General features: G+C 41.2%; 1 protein-coding gene across 2 annotated transcripts in view; it reads left to right on the top strand.

Moving 5' to 3' along the window:
- The first annotated feature begins 10,489 nt into the window (after nt 1–10,489).
- The window catches only part of Tbh (Tyramine beta hydroxylase), a 39,374-nt gene continuing 29,600 nt past the window's right edge, over nt 10,490–20,263 (top strand). The window contains exons 1-2 of one of the 2 annotated variants that reach the window (XM_017173804.3): nt 10,490–10,644; nt 13,998–14,387. In XM_017173804.3, the coding sequence (XP_017029293.1) occupies nt 14,135–14,387 (253 nt within the window). In that variant the 5' untranslated portion in view covers nt 10,490–10,644; nt 13,998–14,134. The remainder of the gene's footprint in view (nt 10,645–13,997; nt 14,388–20,263) is intronic. The other variant, XM_017173805.3, reaches the window with a different exon arrangement.

Consider the following 20,263-nt stretch of genomic DNA (forward strand, 5'->3'; position numbering starts at 1 on the left):
CTCGACTAACACCTGTCTGGATTCTGGATGACAGAAGGAAAAGTGGCATTTTCATGGGAATGTTCAAGTTATAATAATAATCGTGCAAAATCACCAAAAATCTCGGCAATCGACGGAATGAATCAACGATGAATCTCTGCCTTCGAAGGAGTGAATCTTTGATGATTCTTAACCAAGCCTGCGATTATGCAATGAAAGGTTACTAAGTGTCCTCTAACGTGGGTAAGTCCAAGTCAAAACTATTATTCAATATAATCGATGGGTCTAGACTCTAGATTAGCGGAACACTTAAACGAAAGCTTATTGCTGCTTTTCTCTTATGTATCTCTTGTTTCTGAGCTGTCGCTCTGCGGCTGCTGTTTTGTGTCTTTGCTTTTCTGCTTCTTTACTGCTGTCCCTTTCTAGTACATTTCCTACTCAGTTTTAAATATAAAATAACATATTTATGTATTCATACATTTTAATTAAATGAAAACTGGTTAGAAAAATGTAGGTATTAATTCATTTTGATCAAAAGAAAACTTTTTTTTAACAAAAACCAAGTCCATATTTGCATTGCAGTTTGCATTATTCCCTCTCTTTGACACAACTCTGTAGGAGTACCGAAAACGTTTTTTTTTGTAAGAGAGTATTATTATTTTGTTAACACAAAAAAATAAGCTTCAGGCCACTATGCATCGCGGCTGCTGGCCACTGCTGTTGTGATTACGTACTGCATTCGGTGCACAATGGACAGCAACGATGACAATGACGCCAGGGCAAAGTTATATGGCACACACGTAGGGCAACTCCTCCAGTTTACGCCCTCGCCCACGCCTCCTCCAGTACCGCAACCCCAACTCAATCCTTAGCCCCCATCTCCATCTCCATACCCCAGCCCAACCAGTCCAGCCAAACGACTTTGGCGCAGGACAATGGCGGAATGCAAATGGCATACGGACGTGGGGATAGATGAACACGGCGCGAAAATTTATTTGCAACTGTTGTTGGACTTGTGCAATCAGCCAGGAGAAGGGGTAGTTGGGAGGGGTGAGGGGACACTGAAGGCCGAAGCCGGATCCGGGGCAGCACGTAGAGACACAGCCGCCGCCAACTTGCCCGGCAATTTGTGGCAGTGCAGAGGAGGCGGAGATCCGCTCCTCTCTCTCTCTCACTCTCGGCTGCCGCCCGCCAATTAAGCGACTTCGCCTCCTGGCGGCCACTGGCTACTGGGTACAGCAGAATCCTGGCGCACAGGTCCTGGCCCGTGTCCTGGCCGCCATTAAAACCGAGAAATGCCAGTGACGAAACGCAGGGCAAAAGGAAAGTCACGAGCCGCGAACTGAATCCCGGCCAGCAACATTCTTCCACGGATTTGCTGTGCTCTTATTTTGTTGCACATTTCGCAACAAAGTTGCGCCAGTTGCTAAGTGCCAGTACACAGAGAGAAAAATATATATTTGGAAATAATATAAGGATTATGCTAAATAAACCAGGATAGAGATAAAGATCAATTGTCAATGAATAATGAAAAGCATTGTGATTATTACTTGATTATTTTATATATATTTATTATTTACATATTTATTATTTATAAATATAATATTAATATTTATATTCTTGATCAGCATCAAAAGCCAAGTTTCTTGATATATTTTTAAAACTGTGTAAAAAGCGTACAAACTGTTTGCCAAAGTCACAAACTTTATGGCTCCATTGCTCCATCTCGGGGCTTTCAATTTCCTTTTTGCATTTTTATTGTTTAGCGGAATGTGTAAGGACATCTCGAGGCGACTTTGCCTGGTCTGCTGCAACGGGCCAACAAGTGGATGTCCGTCTGGATGGAGGCGGGCCACTCTGGCAAACGTTGCTCGTTAGCGGGGCGATGTAGGCTGAAGGCAGGAGGAGGAGTAGGAGGAGGTGGTCTGGACTCATTCGGACTGCTGCTGCTGCTGCTGCTGCTGCTGCTGCCATGTGGATGGTCTAATTTGCTAAATTGCCGCCGTCTGAGTCGCCTTAACCGAAAAGTTCACACAGTTTTTTGTTCACTTAATTAAAAAATATACGATTCCTCAGGTCGTTATGAATTAAGTCGATGATTTAATGTGCAAAACTGGGTCTTAAATGCTGGCAATAAGGTTTACATACTTCAACTTGCTTATTTTATTTATGTTTATTTTTTTTGTTGTTGTTGCTAATGGTAATTGAAGTATGCATTAAAATGGCTTAAATTCAGCCCGATGATATATTAAATGAAATGAAATGATTCTCTGTGTGGGCGGTAATAAAAGTTAAGCTTCAGGCCAAATCCATTTGAGCCATAGTTCCACTCATTTTATGGCTGTAACCAATTACATGTATTTTAATATATTAATTACGCTTCCGTTGGCCGTGACAAATAAACTTGGCAATTAATTACATTAAAAGTTCAAAGAGTACAGCACACTTCTGCGTCGTGTGCTTTAAAAGACACGAACTTTCCTAAGGTTTTTGGAGCTTAAGTGTGAATATATGAAACTGAAACTTGGTCTTATCCTCTGTCCTAAAGTTGGCCGGAAAAAAGAAATCCCTTGCAAGACCCGTATGTGTATCCGGATTTTATAAAGTTTGTGCTAAAGTTTGCAGAAGTAGTTTTACCGACATTTTCTTTTTTTTTTTTATTTGGTTACAACCATTTTTGTACTTAATTTTCAGGTGCTATTCTATATATGAAAATATATATAGGGAGCACTTTACAGAGATAGGAAAATTTTTACAAATTTCTAAAAATAAATATATAATCACAATTAAATGTAATGAGCAAATATTAAACCATATTTGAGTTTGAAAATATTTGTTAATTCCAGTTCTACCGTTATACCGTTAGTAAGGAAAAATTAAAAGAGAAATTATATACATATCAATCTTTCTTTTAAGTTCTTTCCTCCGAAAACCGTATGAAAAACCGTAGATACTTTGCCACTTCAGCAATTTTTGTGCGAAAGCTAAGGGATCCTTTTAATCCCCACAGACGCTGTGGTGTGACCAGAGCTGCCGTTGACTTATCGTTATCGTGATGCTCAGTCGAGTGCTAAAAGCAACGCCACAACAAGAACAAACACGCACACGTACACACACCACACCACACACACGCGTGCACACGCACTTGGGCAAGTGCAATGCTATATATCGCCGGCTTCTTCTTGCGTTGCAAACTGCCAATCCAATTAGTTTGGACAGTGTAAACAAGGAGCTTGAGCTCCTCCTGGATCCTGGCATCCACGCGTGTGGCCACCGGGCAATAAAAATGGAAACAGGACAAACAACAAAAATAGCAACAATAACGAAAAGGCAGACAGGAAACTTACCTACCAAACAGCCGACATTTGTATTCCCTTCCAGGAATTTATTTTATTTACATTTTTGCCAAAACAATTTAAAGCTATAGTCGTACGATCAAGTCTGTTTTTGATATTCTATAATATTTTTATATAAAAATTTGCATTCAGATAGCTAAAATAAGGACCAGATAGGGTGACAAGGCTAGATCGACTAGGCTGTAGATAATCTAAAAAAATTATAATACCCTATGTAAGGGCATAACAACAATAACAATATTGGCTTAGGCAACCGTGACCATTGCTGGCAATTACTCTATATATGAAATTGTTAATAAAAATAAAAGTTAATAGAAGTTAATGTTGAATATAAACAATAACAGAATTTATTTATTTTAGATTTTTGCTTTCACATAAAAAAAAAAAATACCCACAAAAAAACTGTTAAAATTCTGGCTCACCTTAAGTAAAAAAGCTAGATTTAACGGTAAATAAATGGCTTTGGCCACACTGGCAGCACAACAAGCCAGCGATCCAGGACACAGACAGAGGACACAAACACACATACAGCTCAAAATGGTAAGGGGGAGTGACAGGCAGAGAAAGCGACAGGGGACAGGCTGGCTGGCTGGCCATTGGACGCCCCCAGGCCTCAGGATGTGGGACTAGGAATAACATTTTTATTTTTTCCCGTATTCTCCCTGTCTCTTAACTATTTATGAGGTCGAGTTGTTTGTGCAGTTTGATTATTTTGCTGGCAGCAGAGCAACGGTAACCGGTGACTTTTCATAATTCAACATTTCGGCTGACTCACTCGCACAAACACACGTGAAATACGGACGAAAAAGAGAAGGAGAGTAAGAGAGAGAAATGGAGAGAAATAGCAAAAGAACGGTAGATCGCACAGAAGTTTGGTTACATTAGAGATGAGAAATTATTTTATTGGACATTTAAATTAATTAAATTATATTTAAATAATTAATTAAATTATTCTGTTATTTTTTTTTATTTAAAAAGGAGGTCCATTTTTTAATAACCTTGAATAGATACATATTTGTTAAGGGGGTCTTCTCATCCAAAAGCCGTTTTTTAGACCCTTTTTAAAAAAATTCTTATTTGAAAACGCAAAGAATAATTGAAAACTTTTTTTATTTATTGTATTCAAAAATGTTCAAAGTAACTAAAAAAGTTGTTCTTGCCTCGATACGAGGGTTGTTCAAAGAGTAATGAGACTTCAAACTTGGTGGTCGAAAAAAAAGGTGTCGTCCTGGCGGCCACGATTCAGGGTCTCCAGAGCGTCCGAAATGAAAAATAAAAACGGGGTTATAATCAGAATAGATGTCATTTTCGGCTGACGGAACAGATTTTTTTAAAAAAATTTTAAAACAAAATGGCGGCCATTCAAAAAAAAAAATTCGATTTCGGGCGTTTTTTTTGTAGTTTAGTGTAAAAAAAAAAATAGAAAAAAAAATTTTTTTTTAAATCTGTTCCGTCAGCCGAAAATGGTGACAATTCTGCGTCGATTCCACTTTGTTTCATGAAAATCGGTTCAGTTGAACTGGAGATATCATGGCCGCCAGTTCGAAAAACGTGGTTTCGAGATAAACGCGTTTGAAGTTTGAAAAAAGCTCATTTTGCATAGATCTTGCTTCACAAAAAAGGCTGTATCTTCTAAAGTATTTCGAATTTATAAAAATCCTTTTGGGGACATATACACACCATCCCAAGCTATAAAGAAATGCAAAAAAAAAAAAATCGAAAAACAAAAGTTGCCCAATGAGAAGACCCTCTTAAGCATTAATGGACCCTTTTCAGACCCTATAAGGCACATACATTCGGTAGTGACAATGGCCGAGTCGATCTAGTTATGTAAAAAATGTATTTACAATTAAAAAAAATATATTAAAACTCAAACAAATTAAGTTCACAACTTATTGATATTATCCATCCATCTCTATAAAGGAGATCGCTTTGGTGAGCGTTGGAAAATGTATCCCAACATGTGCCTTTTTTTCTTTTCAATTAAAAATTGCTTACTTGTGCTGCCCTGCTGGGCAATGAAATATAAAAAGTATGGGTAGATGCAGCCAGCCATAAATGAAATTGATTTTATTTGTATAAATTGAAATTGGTTTCAACGCAGTCGGCCAGATTCTGTTTCAGGAGCTGTAGCTTATGAATAAAATGCAAAAATCGCAATAACAATAACGATGAGAGCAGGCCAAGTAATGGAGGAGAGTGAAAGGGAAACAGAAACATCTGAAAACAGTAAAAGTACCATAAATGCTAATTGTATGCTTTGATATTTTTTGCCTTTTTAAAACGGAAGTACAGTTGCAGGATATACTGGAATGTGCGTGTCTAAGCTTGTTTGCTTACGATTTTTTTTAAATAGGTTTTCCCCAAAGTTTATAGTATTTATTATTTTAATATAGATTTAAGCTTAAAGTAGATCACTATCGCCCCAAGAGAATATTTACTGTCATAATCGAGAGGTAAAACCGCAGGATCAAGGATATGGCTTGGAAGGGGTGGGCTTTGCGGTTGTTGCTGCTGGAAAAGCATTTTATTGTGGCCATCGGGGAAGCTGTTGTTAACTGTTGCTGATGTCGACTATAATGGCGACAATGATGATGATGATGATGATGAAGAAGGAGCAGCTGCCGCACAAGGCGGTGCACGTGGCACGTCGTCGTCGCCCCTCGTCCGTTGCCAGCTTTAATTAAAAAGTTACCTGGCAAAAATGTTTTAGCTATTTTGCCTGGCAGCAATGCCAATGCAACCTGAACCCGCCTCCAACCCCTGAGCCCTGGATGTACTACCTCCTGACCTGACCCCTGAACCGAACTCCTAACCGAGCTGCCAGTCAATGCTTCTTTGGCTGCTGCCGTTGCTACTGTTACTACTGCTGCTGCTACTGCTGCGGTGCAAGCGAAACTTTCTATTGGATTTCCCATACCTGTACCCATACCCCGCAGCAGCACCAACCCGCCTCACTAGTTACCAATTGATTCCCGGGAAGCAGCAAGCAGCAGCAGCAGGTATCGATATCCCGTGTAAACTTCGATTGACAGCCCGCAGCGTGGAATCGGATTGGAAGCGGAAACGGAAGCGGCAGCGGAGGAATGGTAACGACTGCTCCTCGATTAGATTGGACTTGCGGGGGTCCCGGCGCATTGGTTTCTGTTTCTATTTCGGAATAGGAATCGGAATCAACTTCAGCGTTTATGCGGGAACTTTTGAAATACAATTTATTCCATTTAATAACTTGACGAGAAAGAAAATAAATCGAAAATGCGTTTCTAGCTTTTGACTGAAATTATACCCTCAAAGGGGTAGTAAAATATAAATATTTATCCATAATTTTATTTGATAATTTTTGGGAAAAGTAAAACTTAAAAATAATTCAGTTTTTCCGGAATGACCAAAAATGTATGCTATACTATTTTGATTGGAAATGATATCGATGGATTTGAGACCTATATCAATATTTTGGGCTATATATGTATTTGGTATAATTAAGGTTTTTTTTCAAATGAAGAATACACGTTTTTTTTTCTAAGTTCAAAATTAAGCTTTAACTTAGAACTGGTTTATTGCTCCTGCCTTTAAAATCACTTTTAAATTAAAAGACATCAAAACCTTAGGCATTTTTTTATGTGGCTGGTATTAAAAAATATTAAAATAGCTGAGAAATAATCATGAATTTTATATGGCATAAACGTGGTATTTGCTAGGGAATGTCACTTAGCACATAGCCCAGCCTAGCTCCCATATATATTCAACGGCAAAATATTGCATTTGAATGAAGTTCCCATGGCTCCCGCGGGATTGGGACAGTAACAGGGACTGCGACTGAGACCGAAGGCCTCTGGGGTGCTATTTTCCAGGTTGGTAAAAAAAAAAAATAAAATAAGAGAAAGAGAAAAGATTCGGGAGAACGGAGACCTTAGCTAGCTAGTCAAGGCGATGGAGAATTTTTTAATGATGTTACTTTCAGGAGAGCTCTCAAATCGTTTGAATACAAATTGTTCGCCGTCTCCCTCTCTTCCCAGGATGTATTCATGAATTCTTTATCTCCATCTTGCTTGCTTTGCCAGTTGGCAAGTTGTGAAAGTGAAATGCGAGACATGTTCCCCGAAAATCCTTGAGGCTGTGGGGTATTCCGAGGTGGCCATTGTCAATGAACCCAAAAGTTATCCCAGCTATGCAAAATATACGCAAACTGCACGAGCTATGCACACTCGAGCAAACTAAGAGATGAAAATCACATAAATGAAGGGGAAAACTTGTTGGTATTTTTAAGAGGAATAAAAATAATAATTTAATAGATTATTTATTTAAATTTAAATAAATGATTTTATGGTTATTATGTTTAGTAACTAGTTGAATCAGGAGGTTTTACTTTTATAAGTCAATATAATATTCATATATTACATTATATTAGAAAACTATTACTTTCAGTGCTCACTCACTGGGCCAACGAGAAACGACAGCCCCCCCCAATTTGAGGTATCGAAGGAATGTCGGGGTCATGTCAGGCTCCGCTCTGGCGCCTCCTCCTCCATCTCCGCCACCAGGTGACATAACATTCTCCGGACAGAATGCAGCTCCGTATCCGGACGAGTGTGGCAGCAGGTGTCCCCCGCCTGCTCGTGTTTGTTGCGTGAAGCCGCGGGATGCGATGCGAACAGGCCCGGGGATCAATCTCAATTACCTCGCCAAAGGGAAGCAGTTCAAGTTTGAGCTGCTCGGCTTGAGGTCGCTTATGAAACTAACTTGGCCAGAGAGAGAGAGAGAGAGAGAGAGAACTTGACATCGAATTTGGCATATACCACTGCAGGAGCAGCATCAGTCAGGGACTCAAAGTTCAAGTTTGAGTGGTTCACTTGTGGCGGGAACTCTGATGTTGGTTGGGCCTGGCTAAGAACTGGGAGTAATTGCTAACTAACTAAATAACTATAAAACAAAAAAAAAAAAAAAAACAGAAAAAAATAACAAATAATAAGAATATTGTAAATTAATTTACATTTTTAAATTAATATTTATATTTAAATTTTGATTTTATAATGAAATCCCCTTAAAATAAAAACTTCCATTCTGCTTCAGCTAGAGATTCCCTTATTACAATCGATAAATATTAATTATGAAAAAACATTGATATTAATTGTCAGAAATATGAAAACACTTTGTTTCTTTTGCAGCTTAAAACGTTATTTTCCTACAACAAATATTTAACATGGAAAAATATAAATCAACAAATTCTTATTTAATTAATTTCATGTCGATAAAATCGACTGAAAAACCCGTTAAAAAACGATTCTAGCATTTATCGAATTTAATAATAGGCACCCAATAAGGCGAATACAAAGCAAATTCGCACTCAAGGCACGAATAGTACAGATGTCCCTGAATCCGTGTGTCGTTTATACATATTTGCCATTAATCAGGAATATCCATTTACATGTGATGAACTTTATCCCTTAACCTGTTTACATGCAAATTACTTGCTGCTCATTTTGTGTTGCATGGAGAAAATCGCGTACATACAAACAGATGCACAGAATGCACCAAAAAGCCATGGTACAGGTGGGATTACCTATCTTGATTTTTTGTAATAAATAAATAATAAAAATATAAAATAAAAAATTGTATCAAACATATAAAAGAAATATAAATTATTTTTAATCCCTAAATATTAATAATAATTATTATTTTTCATATATTTTTTATTATTTTTAATAAAATTGTTTAATTTTTATTATTATTATTTATTATGCCTCAAAATTTACCATTAAGATTCGAAATCGTTTGGAAATTTCTCAAAAAACTATTTTCGTTGCCTACTTTATAGCGCAAACTAAACGAAGAAAAGTTATAGTTAAAGAATTTCACTTGTATACATATGTACGTATGTCCTGCTGTATGAATAATTGAGATCCTGACAATGCAAGCGTTCCGATGCATTTTTCATATTTACAGTTACCTGCGCGCAAGTAAGCGAGACAGCACGAGTTAACACGGCATACTTACGGGTTAAATAATATCAAGCATATGCAATTGCCATTACATCCTCACATCCTTGTAATTGCCAAAATAATGGGAATTATGCGTACGCGAGTGTACGTACGGGGGAAAGTCAAACAAGAAAGGGGCAAAGGCAGTCGCAAAACCCGGACAGACAGCCGGACGAGCGGATAGTTAATTGAGCTGTTGGCTGGCTTACAATTCAAATTGTTGGCTTTGTTGTTGGCGTCATTAATGCGAGTGTTGGCACTTTCGCACGCACCTCTCGCTCCCACTTGCCCTTTTTCGCCCCTGCCTTTCCAACCTCTCACTCTCTTCCCCCGCACTGGCCCAGTCTCTCTTTCACTCATTCTGTGTGTCTCGCGCCAAAGTTTGCTGGTAAACACATTCATAAAGCAAATATGCAAACACTGGCACACGCACAGTCGCAGTGCGAGTCACAGAAATAGCAGTGCAAATTAAGTGGTACTACTACTAAGATAAAACTTTTATTAAAACATGTGTAGAGGAATTTTAATATAGCAACTCAAATTGGAGCTAGTAAAATGGTGCCATCTTTACTGATCTCTCTTGATGATAATCTCTGTCTCTCTTGGAGAGCTTGAAGCTTTTGGAGAGTTAAAGAATAGAGAGGGAGAATGGAGAGGGTAAACTTACCTTAGATAACACATACACAAACATGTGCATACGATCACTTCACAAAGTCAAAGTCAAGTACGCTTCCACACTTTAACTAAAAGAGTATAGAAGAGAGTAGATAAATGAGTATAGTATTTAGCTAAAAACTAAGCTTCTTTAATAATTCTTAAGAGGGACACATAATTTGAGTTTACATATATTTTTAAATTGGCTCAAATGTAATGCTCGCAACTAGTATCTTAAACATGACTGTGCCGAAACACACGCACACGTGTGCTAGTGATGCTCATGTCGATGGCATCAGACATATGCTAAACGAGCCGAAGCCGCTTCCCCCCTCCCACGCTCTACTCACCCACACCACCCACTCTCCGACTTTCCAACTCTCCCTACCCCACACACTCACCCTGTGAACCGAAGCCGCTGCCGAAGCCGGAGCCGAGGGCCGCCGAGCCCTCGGCTGGCGGAGTGTATAAAAGGCGCTGCTGGCAGCGGCCGCCATTTCTCGTTCGGCTGGCAGAGGAGACGGTCTCCAATCTTCGGCTCGTTTCCGGTTCCGCAGACTCCGGCAAAAAGCGCGCGCAAAAACAAAAAGCCAACCTACGGGACAAAAGTCGCGCGCGACTCGTAAGCTTGTTTACTTTGCCATTATAAATCCGGCGGGCGCTTTGTTTGTGTTGATGTTGGTAACTCTTGTGTTTCCCTTCTAATTTTTTTTTTTTTTTTACCCGTGCTCCACATTTCTGGGTTATTGTCTTTGTTGTTTTTTTTTTCTGTGTTGTTTTTGTCGTTGTTCAAACAGTGGCCAAGAAATAACAGGAACAAAAGCTAGTAAAACAAACGGGAATTAGCGAAACGGAAGCGTAAAAGGAAAAGTGTTGCATTTCCCGTCGCTTCTAGTGGTGGTGCTGTTGTTGTTGTTGTTGTCGTTGTGCTGTAGCTTCAGTATCTCCATTACCGTCACCATCTTCTTGGGGCCACAACGAAATGGCCGCAGGTGTTGCTGACAGCTCTCTCCCCCCTCGATATCTCTTTATAAAAAAAGGAACAGTTTAACTTGGCTAAATGGAAATTCATTTAATAAGAAAATACGTTGATTTTAAAGAAAATGCAATCACAAAAAATATAAAATAATTTAAATAAAAAGAGTAAAAGATTAAAGAAAATATACACCTCTTTAGAAAATGATCTATAAAAGTGTCATTTATACAATTTCAAATTTTGGAAACTTATTAACAATATTTTTGCAACAATTAAAAATCCAAATTTAAAAGTTTCAGTCTCATATTTTTTTTCACTTAAAAAATTTGAAATTTGTAATATATCCAGAAAAAAAATATTTTAATATATTTACGAATTTAGCAAGGAAAATGGGCAAATTAAATTTAAAAGATCTGAGCTCTTCAATTATAACACTTAACAATTCAAAAATATTTTTATTTAAGGTATACATAAAGCTGCTAAAAATATATTTTCTTTTGTAGTTCCTTTTAAGGAATTTAAACTGTACCTCAAACAGAAAACAGATCCTAGCTCTATGGTAGGAAGGGGGCTAGGGGACATAGAGCAGAACCCACAGTCGATACCCAAAATGGGCATCATAAAATCATTTAATTGATGATTTAGTGCAGTTCGTGATATCAATATAAAATTCAACATTATCTTCTTTTTTTTATTATACAAGCATATTTCCAAAAGTACATAATGGGAGGGGGGCTGGTAAGAGGGGTCGCGGCACCTGCGTTAAACATTTATGTTTTTAGCACTTTCTGCTGTCAATTTGACACTCCTCCTGCACTTAACAAATGCAAAGTGGAGAAGCTCGTAAAACGTCGTCGTGGAAACTCCAGAGCCATAAGAAAATAAGATGGAAAAATTAAAAGCACGTCCGAAAGGCATTTCTTTAAAATATTTGATGGCCCCCGATAAAAGCTATAGCTAATTTTGTTATTATACTATATGTTTAACTGTTCTTGGTGGTTTTAAAAATTGAAAGTTTGCTTGGAGGCGCTAGAAATGAACTAATCAAAATTGAAATTGCAGTCTCTATTCCACAGTTGTTAAAAAAAAATATATATACTTAAACAGAACTTTGCAAGTTCGCTTAAAAAAAGAGAGAGAAAAAAAGAAAAGGGAATTTAAGTACTTTGCCAAAGTATTTCGGAGTGTGGCTGCGCTGAATGAAACTTTTGGCACAAAGCGTTTGAAATTTCATTTTAATTCGTTTTCAATTTGGTCTAACCAACCACAGGGCCAGACTTAATGCCTCGAGGATTGCTTAACTCATGCCCGAGTTGACAGCAAATACGCAGATCCCCCGCAACGCGATTAAACTTGGCACGGCACGGCCCCGGCTCCTTGCTCCGGCGGTTTGTCTGCTTGGATTTGTTGGGTTTGGGTTTCGGGTTTCGCCTTGGCGGCTCCTTGGATATTTATTGGCCCAAAAAGTTCATTCACAGGAGCTTAATTGGCGGATTCACAATCACCAACACCTGGCACTAATTAATAATTAATAATATTATATGGTATCCCCTCCATAACTTAATATTTGGCTTCAAACTTACATTATTCATGGCCAAGAGCTAAACTTTAATTAGTGCATGTAGTAATAAATACAGGCATCAAATATGTATTTCATTTTGAAATTTGTAATTAATATTTTCGCTTGTCGCAGTGTCAAAGCAATCAGAAACGATAAACCCAACATCGTTTGACCGGAACCTATAATATATATTGTATGTATATGCACACCCGTACACTGTGTCAAAGGATTCTAATTCCCAAAATCCTCTTACTGCCACGTGCAGGGAGAAAATTTATATAAATTCGTATGAATTCTTGTGTAAGAGATAGAGATATTTTATATTCAGTAAATGTTATTCTGCATAAATTCTTTTACAAAGCAAAAAATTTTTATGAACCTGCTTTCTTTTTCGAAAGGACTTTAGACTTTAGTTACTAGTTTTTTCTGCGGGAATCCCCGTAGATTTCGGTGGCAAAAGTTGCAACTTGATACTTTTACTTTTATTTCTTCAGCAAGTAGAAGTTGCGATGACTTGGTAAAAGTAAACCGCAAACTGATTAATGCCATTTATGCCGCGACAAATCTCCCATTATACACCGCACTTGGCAAGGCCAAAAACGTGCTGGGGGTGGTGGGAGTTACACGTTGATGCTGGTGGCACGTTGTAAACTTTCCTTCCTCATTTTATTTTATTTGATTTTTTTTATTTTTTTTTGGTAATAAGTTGAAGGATGTACGCCGCCGTGGCGTAGTCGTAAAATGCCACCATGGAATTGTTAATGCAGGCGGTTCCATGAAATTTGCCTCACGGCCATCGAAAGAAAGCCTCCCAAAAATAAGACACCAGAGAAACCGCCAAAAAACCACCCAATACACACCCAAATTTATCCATCATGATGGTTGAACCCACCTCACTCCACCGGCGGCGGATAAATTTGTCATGTAAATACAATACAATGAACGTGTAAACATTTATTATGTGCTTACATTTCTCTGCTGGTTGTTGTTCTTGTTGTCAATGCTCAAATCTGTCAATTGTCTGATTTAAATTGTACACGGATTTGTTTTATTACAACCAGCGCGTGGGTGTATGTTCAAGAAAGTCAAAATTAGGATTTTAAGACTTTAAATTTTACTTGTGAAATTATAGGGAATTTATATAGGGATAAAGGGTTTTATATATTAAACTAGGGTTAGTTTTTAAGGAATTTTTATAAAGAATATATTATTGAAAGGAGTTTTAAAATTCAATTAAATAATTCACATTTTTTAAAATAGAAATTTTAGTTAGTCTAAATTCTTATAAAAAAAGACGGCTGAGTCTACATTATATGAAAAATGTTTTTTAAACAAAAAGGAAATTCAGCAGGACACTTTATTATTATTTTTTTTATTAAGAATTTCTCTTGAAGTGTCTCTTTTTTATATGTGTGTATTTGTGAACGAACAAACACATCAGCGATTTGATTTCAAAATAAATTGGTTTTTCCTATCACTGATTTTGCACACAGCAACAACAACGACTGGCCAAGTGTATTCAAAGCGATTAGCGATTGACGATAAGCGATAACCAACCAACCAAAAAAAAAAAGGGGAGAAGCAGAAACACCGATAACCGATCAGGAATCCAGAGCAAGACTGCTTAAAAATGCTGAAAATGCCACTGCAGTTGAGCAGTCAAGATGACGGGCTCCATCGCTCCCTGGGACTTGGCCAGAAACCACAGCAGCAGGAGGAGCAGGAGCAGGAGCAACAACAGGCTTATCATCATCGTCGCCATCAGGAGCAGCGGCCGAAACAAAAACAAGTGCTCCAAGGACGTTCGCCGGCAGTGTTGCCAGTGATGCTGCTCCTGTTCCTGGCCACGCTCCTCACGCGTCCATTGAGCGCCTTTTCCAACCGTGAGTACAAACTTTAATAATTACTATTCTTTAAACCAAAAATCTTAAAATATTAATAACTGAGGTATTTCGTTCAAAAGAAGTTCATAATATATAACATTTTCTAACTGTATCTGCAATTAAAGTTGATATCGACAGTTATCGGCACTACAAAGTACCATAAATCTTAGACTTTCATGGGAACATGTATGTAAAAAAGCTAGGCTGTTTTTTATTAATTAATTTATGCCTTTACATTCATTCAATTAAATAAAAAATTCCGCAAATATCAATTATATACTTAGCACGATCGATAAAATCTCGATATATCGCTACAATCGCTATCGACCACGCGGTCATCTCCGATACGCAAATGCATAGGCAGCATTCCGGGCAAGTTGAGCCGCTTGTTTGCCAGCTTGTTTATAAAGCTGTCCGTCCGTCCGCCCGTCTCAGTGAGTGAGTGAGTGTCTGTTCCCGTACCCAAGCCCGTGTCAATGTCTGTCTGTACGGGTTTTTTTTTTTTTTTATATTCCATTTATTAACAACATTAAATCCTTAGTAATATACAAATAACAACAAACAGAAAAGAACGAAGACTGCAAATTGTTTGATTGAAGGCTGCTTTGATTTACGGTGTAGAGGGCCTTGGTCGCGCGGTACCGCCGCTAGGCATTGCTTCGCGCGAGGTACGGGCCACCTACTCTGCACGCATCCTTCTCTCCGTCTCCAGAGTTCTCAGCGTTTTCATGACGCTTGCCACAAAAGTGGCAGTCGCGTCCCAGGCCTTCTGGCTGCCAAGCATAGTGGGGACCAGATTGTCAGCTCCGATGGCAGCGCCCACAACTTCCTCCAGTGCCAGCCGCTCGTGGTGAAAACGATGGCATTCGAAAAGAACGTGGTGCGCGTTCTCTTCGACTCCGGTCCCGCATTCCGGGCAGTGGTCCTCTGGGTCGTGGCCGAAACGTTTTAGGTAGCTCCGAAAACAACCGTGCCCACTGAGCGCCTGTGTCAGGTAGAAGTCTACCTCGCCGTGCTTTCGGGTGATCCAGCTTTGGATATCAGGGATCAAGCGGTGAGTCCAACGGCCCTTTGTGGAACTGTCCCACCGGGACTGCCACCGGGCGATACTACTGCTTCTGGCGCTGCTCCTGGCCTCACGCCTCGCCGAAGAGTTTCCCGGCTCGCGTGAGAGGCGGGCTTCCTGGGCTTCTCGAACCAGCTCACATATCGGCACCTGCCCCGCTATGACTAGGGCCGCGTCGTCGGAGACAGTCCGGAAGGCGCACGCTACTCTTAGAGCGCATAGGCGGTACACCCCTTCTACACCCCTCACATAGCTCCTGACTTTCACAACCTCCGCCCAGGCTGGGGCTGCATAGAGGAGTTGCGACGTGACGACGCTCATGAGCAGCTTCCTCTTGCACTGCTTGGGCCCCCTGGTGTTCAGCAGGATCCTGGAGAGGGACCTTGCGGTTTCGCTGGCCTTTTTATGAACATACTCTAGGTGTTCTCTGTAGCAGAGGCGTGTGTCCAGGATGACGCCCAGGTACCTCAGTGCGCGCTGGGAGGTGATTGGAAGTCCACCTACCCGGATCTCCGCCGTTTCCACTCGCTTCCTGCTGGAGATCAGGACTGCCTCGGTCTTGTGCGAGGCCAGTTCGAGGCCGGCGACTGCAAGCCAGGACTCGACCGCACGGATCGCGCTATTTGCCGCCATCTCCGCATCTGCCAGCTCCTTCGCCACTACCACCAGCGCCACGTCGTCGGCAAAGCCAACGATAGTGGTGTTCGAGGATAGCGGGAGGTTTAGCACCCCGTTATACATCGTGTTCCAGAGCAGCGGTCCCAGAACGGAGCCCTGCGGGACTCCGGCTGAGACCTCGTGCGTTCTGGTACCCTGGGACGTGTCCACGATGAGACTCCTCTCGCTGAGGTAGCTGCGGACTATCCTCAGCAGGTAGCCCGGGATGCTGAAGGCTTCCAGAGCCTCCAGTGTCCGCCTCCAGTCCGCAGAGTTGAATGCGTTCCGGATGTCAAGAGTAACAACCAGGCAGTATTCCTTGGCGCCTTTTTTCCATCTCGCGCCAGCGATAGCGTTCGCGGCCAGGTTTGTGACCGTTTCAATGGCATCCAGGGTCGATCTCCTCTTCCGGAAGCCGAACTGGTTTGGCGCGAGCCCACCAGCGCGCTCTATCGCTGCCTCCAGCCTTAAAACAATCATCTTCTCAAATACCTTCCCAATCGTATCCAGCAGACAGATGGGTCTGTACGAAGATGCCTCGCCCGCTGGCTTCCCCGGTTTCGGGAGAAGAAGAAGCTTCTGGCGCTTCCATCTCACTGGGAACGAGCCTTCCGCCAGGCACTTGTTGAACAAATCGGCGATCGCTTTGGCGTGCAGTGTGAGCAGCAGTTTGGTCGCCCTGTTAGGGATTGAATCAGGGCCTGGAGCCTTCTTGTTTTTGAGCGTCCTCGCTGACACTAAGATCTCCTGCTCCGAGACCGGGCATATCTCCATGGGCTCCCTGCTCACATGGAAGTTGAGCGGTTGCCCAGTCGGAAATAGCACCCGGACTATGCCTTCGAGAGCCTCAGGGTCCGTTGGCGCCTTGCTGCCAGCGCTCACTCGCTTTACGACTTTCTGGTAGGCCCCGCCCCATGGGTCCTTCTCGACGTCGTCGCATAGCTTAAGGAAGCACTCTCTCTTACTGGACTTTATCGCCTTCTTTAGGGCCGCCCTTGCGGTCCTGTAAGCCTCGCTGCGGGCTGGTAAGTTCGGAGAGCCGCGCGCTCTCTGGACTTTCCTCCTGGCTCGGAGGCAAGAGGAGCGGAGGTTTGCGATGTCATCGCTCCACCAGTACACCGGTGCGTGATGCTTCCGGAAAGATTTCCGCTTCTGCATACTTGCATTGCATGCACGCTCGACCGCGGCCGCCAGTTTGAGCGCAGCATCGTTAGCGCTGTCCGTTTCGTCTGTGGCTAGGCCCGCTAAGGCGCTCGAGAACGCTTGGGCGTTGAGCGTGTCTTGCCGATATGCCTTATTTGCGCTGGGCGGGATCGTCCTGCTCGGTGAGTTCTCGCCGAGGGAGACGAGGATGGCCTCATGATCGCTGGCTGTATAGATCTCGCTGATCCTCCACCTGGCTAGGCAGGCTAGTGCACTGCTAGCGTAAGTGAGGTCTATAACGGACCCTGCTCCCGCTCTGTTGAAGGTATGCTGGGTACCCTCATTCAGCAGAGCAATATCCAGGGAGGCGAAGGCCTCCAGGATGATGCGGCCTCTGGCGTTGGTTGAGGGCGCCCCCCAATCCTGGGCCCAAGCGTTGAAGTCGCCGCCCACTAGTGTGTTGCTCCGTCCGCGGATGTCATCGCTGAGCTCGTCGATACCTGTCTGTACGGGTAATTGCGTATGTGTGACTCCGCCAAAAGAGTGGCTGTGTGAGTGTGCGTGCATGTGGAAGCATGCGTGGGGCATTAAGTTATCAAGTGGAGCGATGGCAATGGCATCGCCGCCAACGAAGATGGCGGATTTGCGGCCAGCTCCCTCGACTGTGACATGTTTGTTTGTTTTCCCCCGCTACAAGCATTAAAATTCGCACGCACACACACATACACACCGCTCGCAAGATTGGCAGGACGAAGAAAGGAAGGAAGGAGTCTGGTGCTGAGTAGTCGTAGGTGGCTTCCTTGTAAAGTTCATGGCTTGGTGGCTTGTTCCGAGACGACGACTACGACGACGACGACGCCTTGGCTGGCGTGCATTAAAAATCAATAGAAGTTACAAATGTATCCTTCCATTGGGCAAAAAGGGCAAAACATTTCTGGCGCCATTTGTGCGCTGACAGGCTGACTGACTAACTGCCTGACTGCCTCTCTAGTCCACTGGCTGGATGCTTCGCTGGCCACCAAGCTAAAGGATAGCTAGGTGCTAGGTAGCTTCAGGTGAGTCCAAAGATTTTGCAGATCCCCTTGAAAGTAGTCAGGAAAAAGTGTGGGCCATTAAGGGGGTCTAAGAGCGATAACCAATATAAGCGATAAGTCATCGATAGCTGAACTTAAACCAAAAATCAAGTCCTAAAAAGGATTTTAAAATTTAAAAGGAGTTTATCTTAAATATTTATTATCTAAATAAGGAAAAGAAAGAATGAAGAAAGGATGAAAGAAATTGTGAAATATAATCGATATTTTTGCGATAAACTTAAACTAATCAAGAAATGTATTTTCATGCTTTTAATTAAATCTTTTGTTGAAATATATTTATATATATAAAATATATTAATGTTTATATCAATTATAAAATAATCACGAGCCCATCTGTATATACTTTCCCAAGAAAAGTCTTGGCCCAATTATACAGCCCTACTTGAGTTACTTCATCATAACATATATCGATAAGTTAAAGTAAATACATTTACTTGATGCATTGGCAAGCAAACTTGGCCAACCGAATGCCCAAACATCATCATCGATGGCAACAAGTCCAAATTGATGCTCGAGTTTCGCCAGCCATTTTGGTGACAGTTCATTGGTTCGTCCGATGACAGCAACAAAGAGCATTCATGAATCATAAATGGGGCAAACATTCTTAATGGCCATCGTCATGGCTCCGTCACATACATATTTCACTGGAAAAATAGGTTTTCAGAAAAGGAAAAAATAACTTAATTATAATTTGGAGTGCTTTATAAGTTATTATGGTTTTTAAAACTGTTTATAAGAGGTTTTGAAAAGGCGGAATAATATTGTGTATGTTTTTCTTACAATTTAAAAGGTTGTATCATCATTTTGGAGACCTCTTTAATTTTTTTAAGAATAATATTATGCCTCAAATCTTTTTTTTTTTAAGTGTAAGTGTGCAGCTGGAACATTATACTATTTTTGTCATATTGGGGCATTGAATGTCCATAAAACAAAATTTGAATGCGAACCGTAAATATCCAAATAAGCAAAATAATTTGTTATTTTTATGTTGTCCTTCTGCTTTCTTTTTGCATCACCCTCCCCTCACCAGCCATCCACCACCAATCTCAGCTCAAATTACGTATCCGCCATGTGGGAGGTTGAGAGTGAGAGTTTGAGTGTGTCTGTGCGAAAGGATCTCCCGTAGAGTCAGAATCGTCGTCCTTGTCGTCGGCCCAAATCCGGCATAAGTGTCTGATTAGTGCTAGAACGGCCTCTCCACCTATTTACCTTCGACGGGCTCTGGGCCTCATAAATCCATAAGGAACTGACAAAACCGAAGGCAAACCGAAGCTTTGCCTTTTATTTTTTATATGTCTGCCGATTGGCCGGCTTACAGAGAGCTTTGCATCAGCGTGGGGCGCCTCCAGTATCCTATTGAAACCCCTCCCCCACAGACACACACACGCTCACACATTCCCGGTTCCGCCATAGCTTCCTGCTTAATGGCCAGGGCCATGTTGTACCAAACAATTCAATTTATATAATCCGGTGGCCAGTTCCCGGCAGAGCTGACAATTTGTCCGCTTTGTTATATATTTATACCCTTGCAGGGTATTATAATTTCAGTCAGAAGTTTGCAACGCAGTGAAGGAGACGTTTCCGACCCTATAAAGTATATATATTCTTGATCAGCATCAACAGCCGAGTCGATCTAGCCATGTCCGTCTGTCCGTCTGTCTGTCTGTCCGTCTGTGCGTCTGTCTGTCTGTCCGTCTGTCTGTTTCTACGCAAACTAGTCCCTCAGTTTTAAAGGTATATGAATGAAACTTTGCATATAGTCTTCTATATGCTCTCACTGCTATATATGTCGGAACGGGCCGGATCGGACGACTATATCATATAGCTGCCATACAAATGTTCGATAAATTTTTAGAAAAAAAATTAGAACTTAGCTGTTTTCCAACATATGTGCACTATTTTTTACATATGACCAT

Source organism: Drosophila kikkawai, chromosome X, assembly GCF_030179895.1.
Source record: "Drosophila kikkawai strain 14028-0561.14 chromosome X, DkikHiC1v2, whole genome shotgun sequence".
NCBI classification, from domain to species: Eukaryota; Metazoa; Arthropoda; class Insecta; order Diptera; family Drosophilidae; genus Drosophila; species Drosophila kikkawai.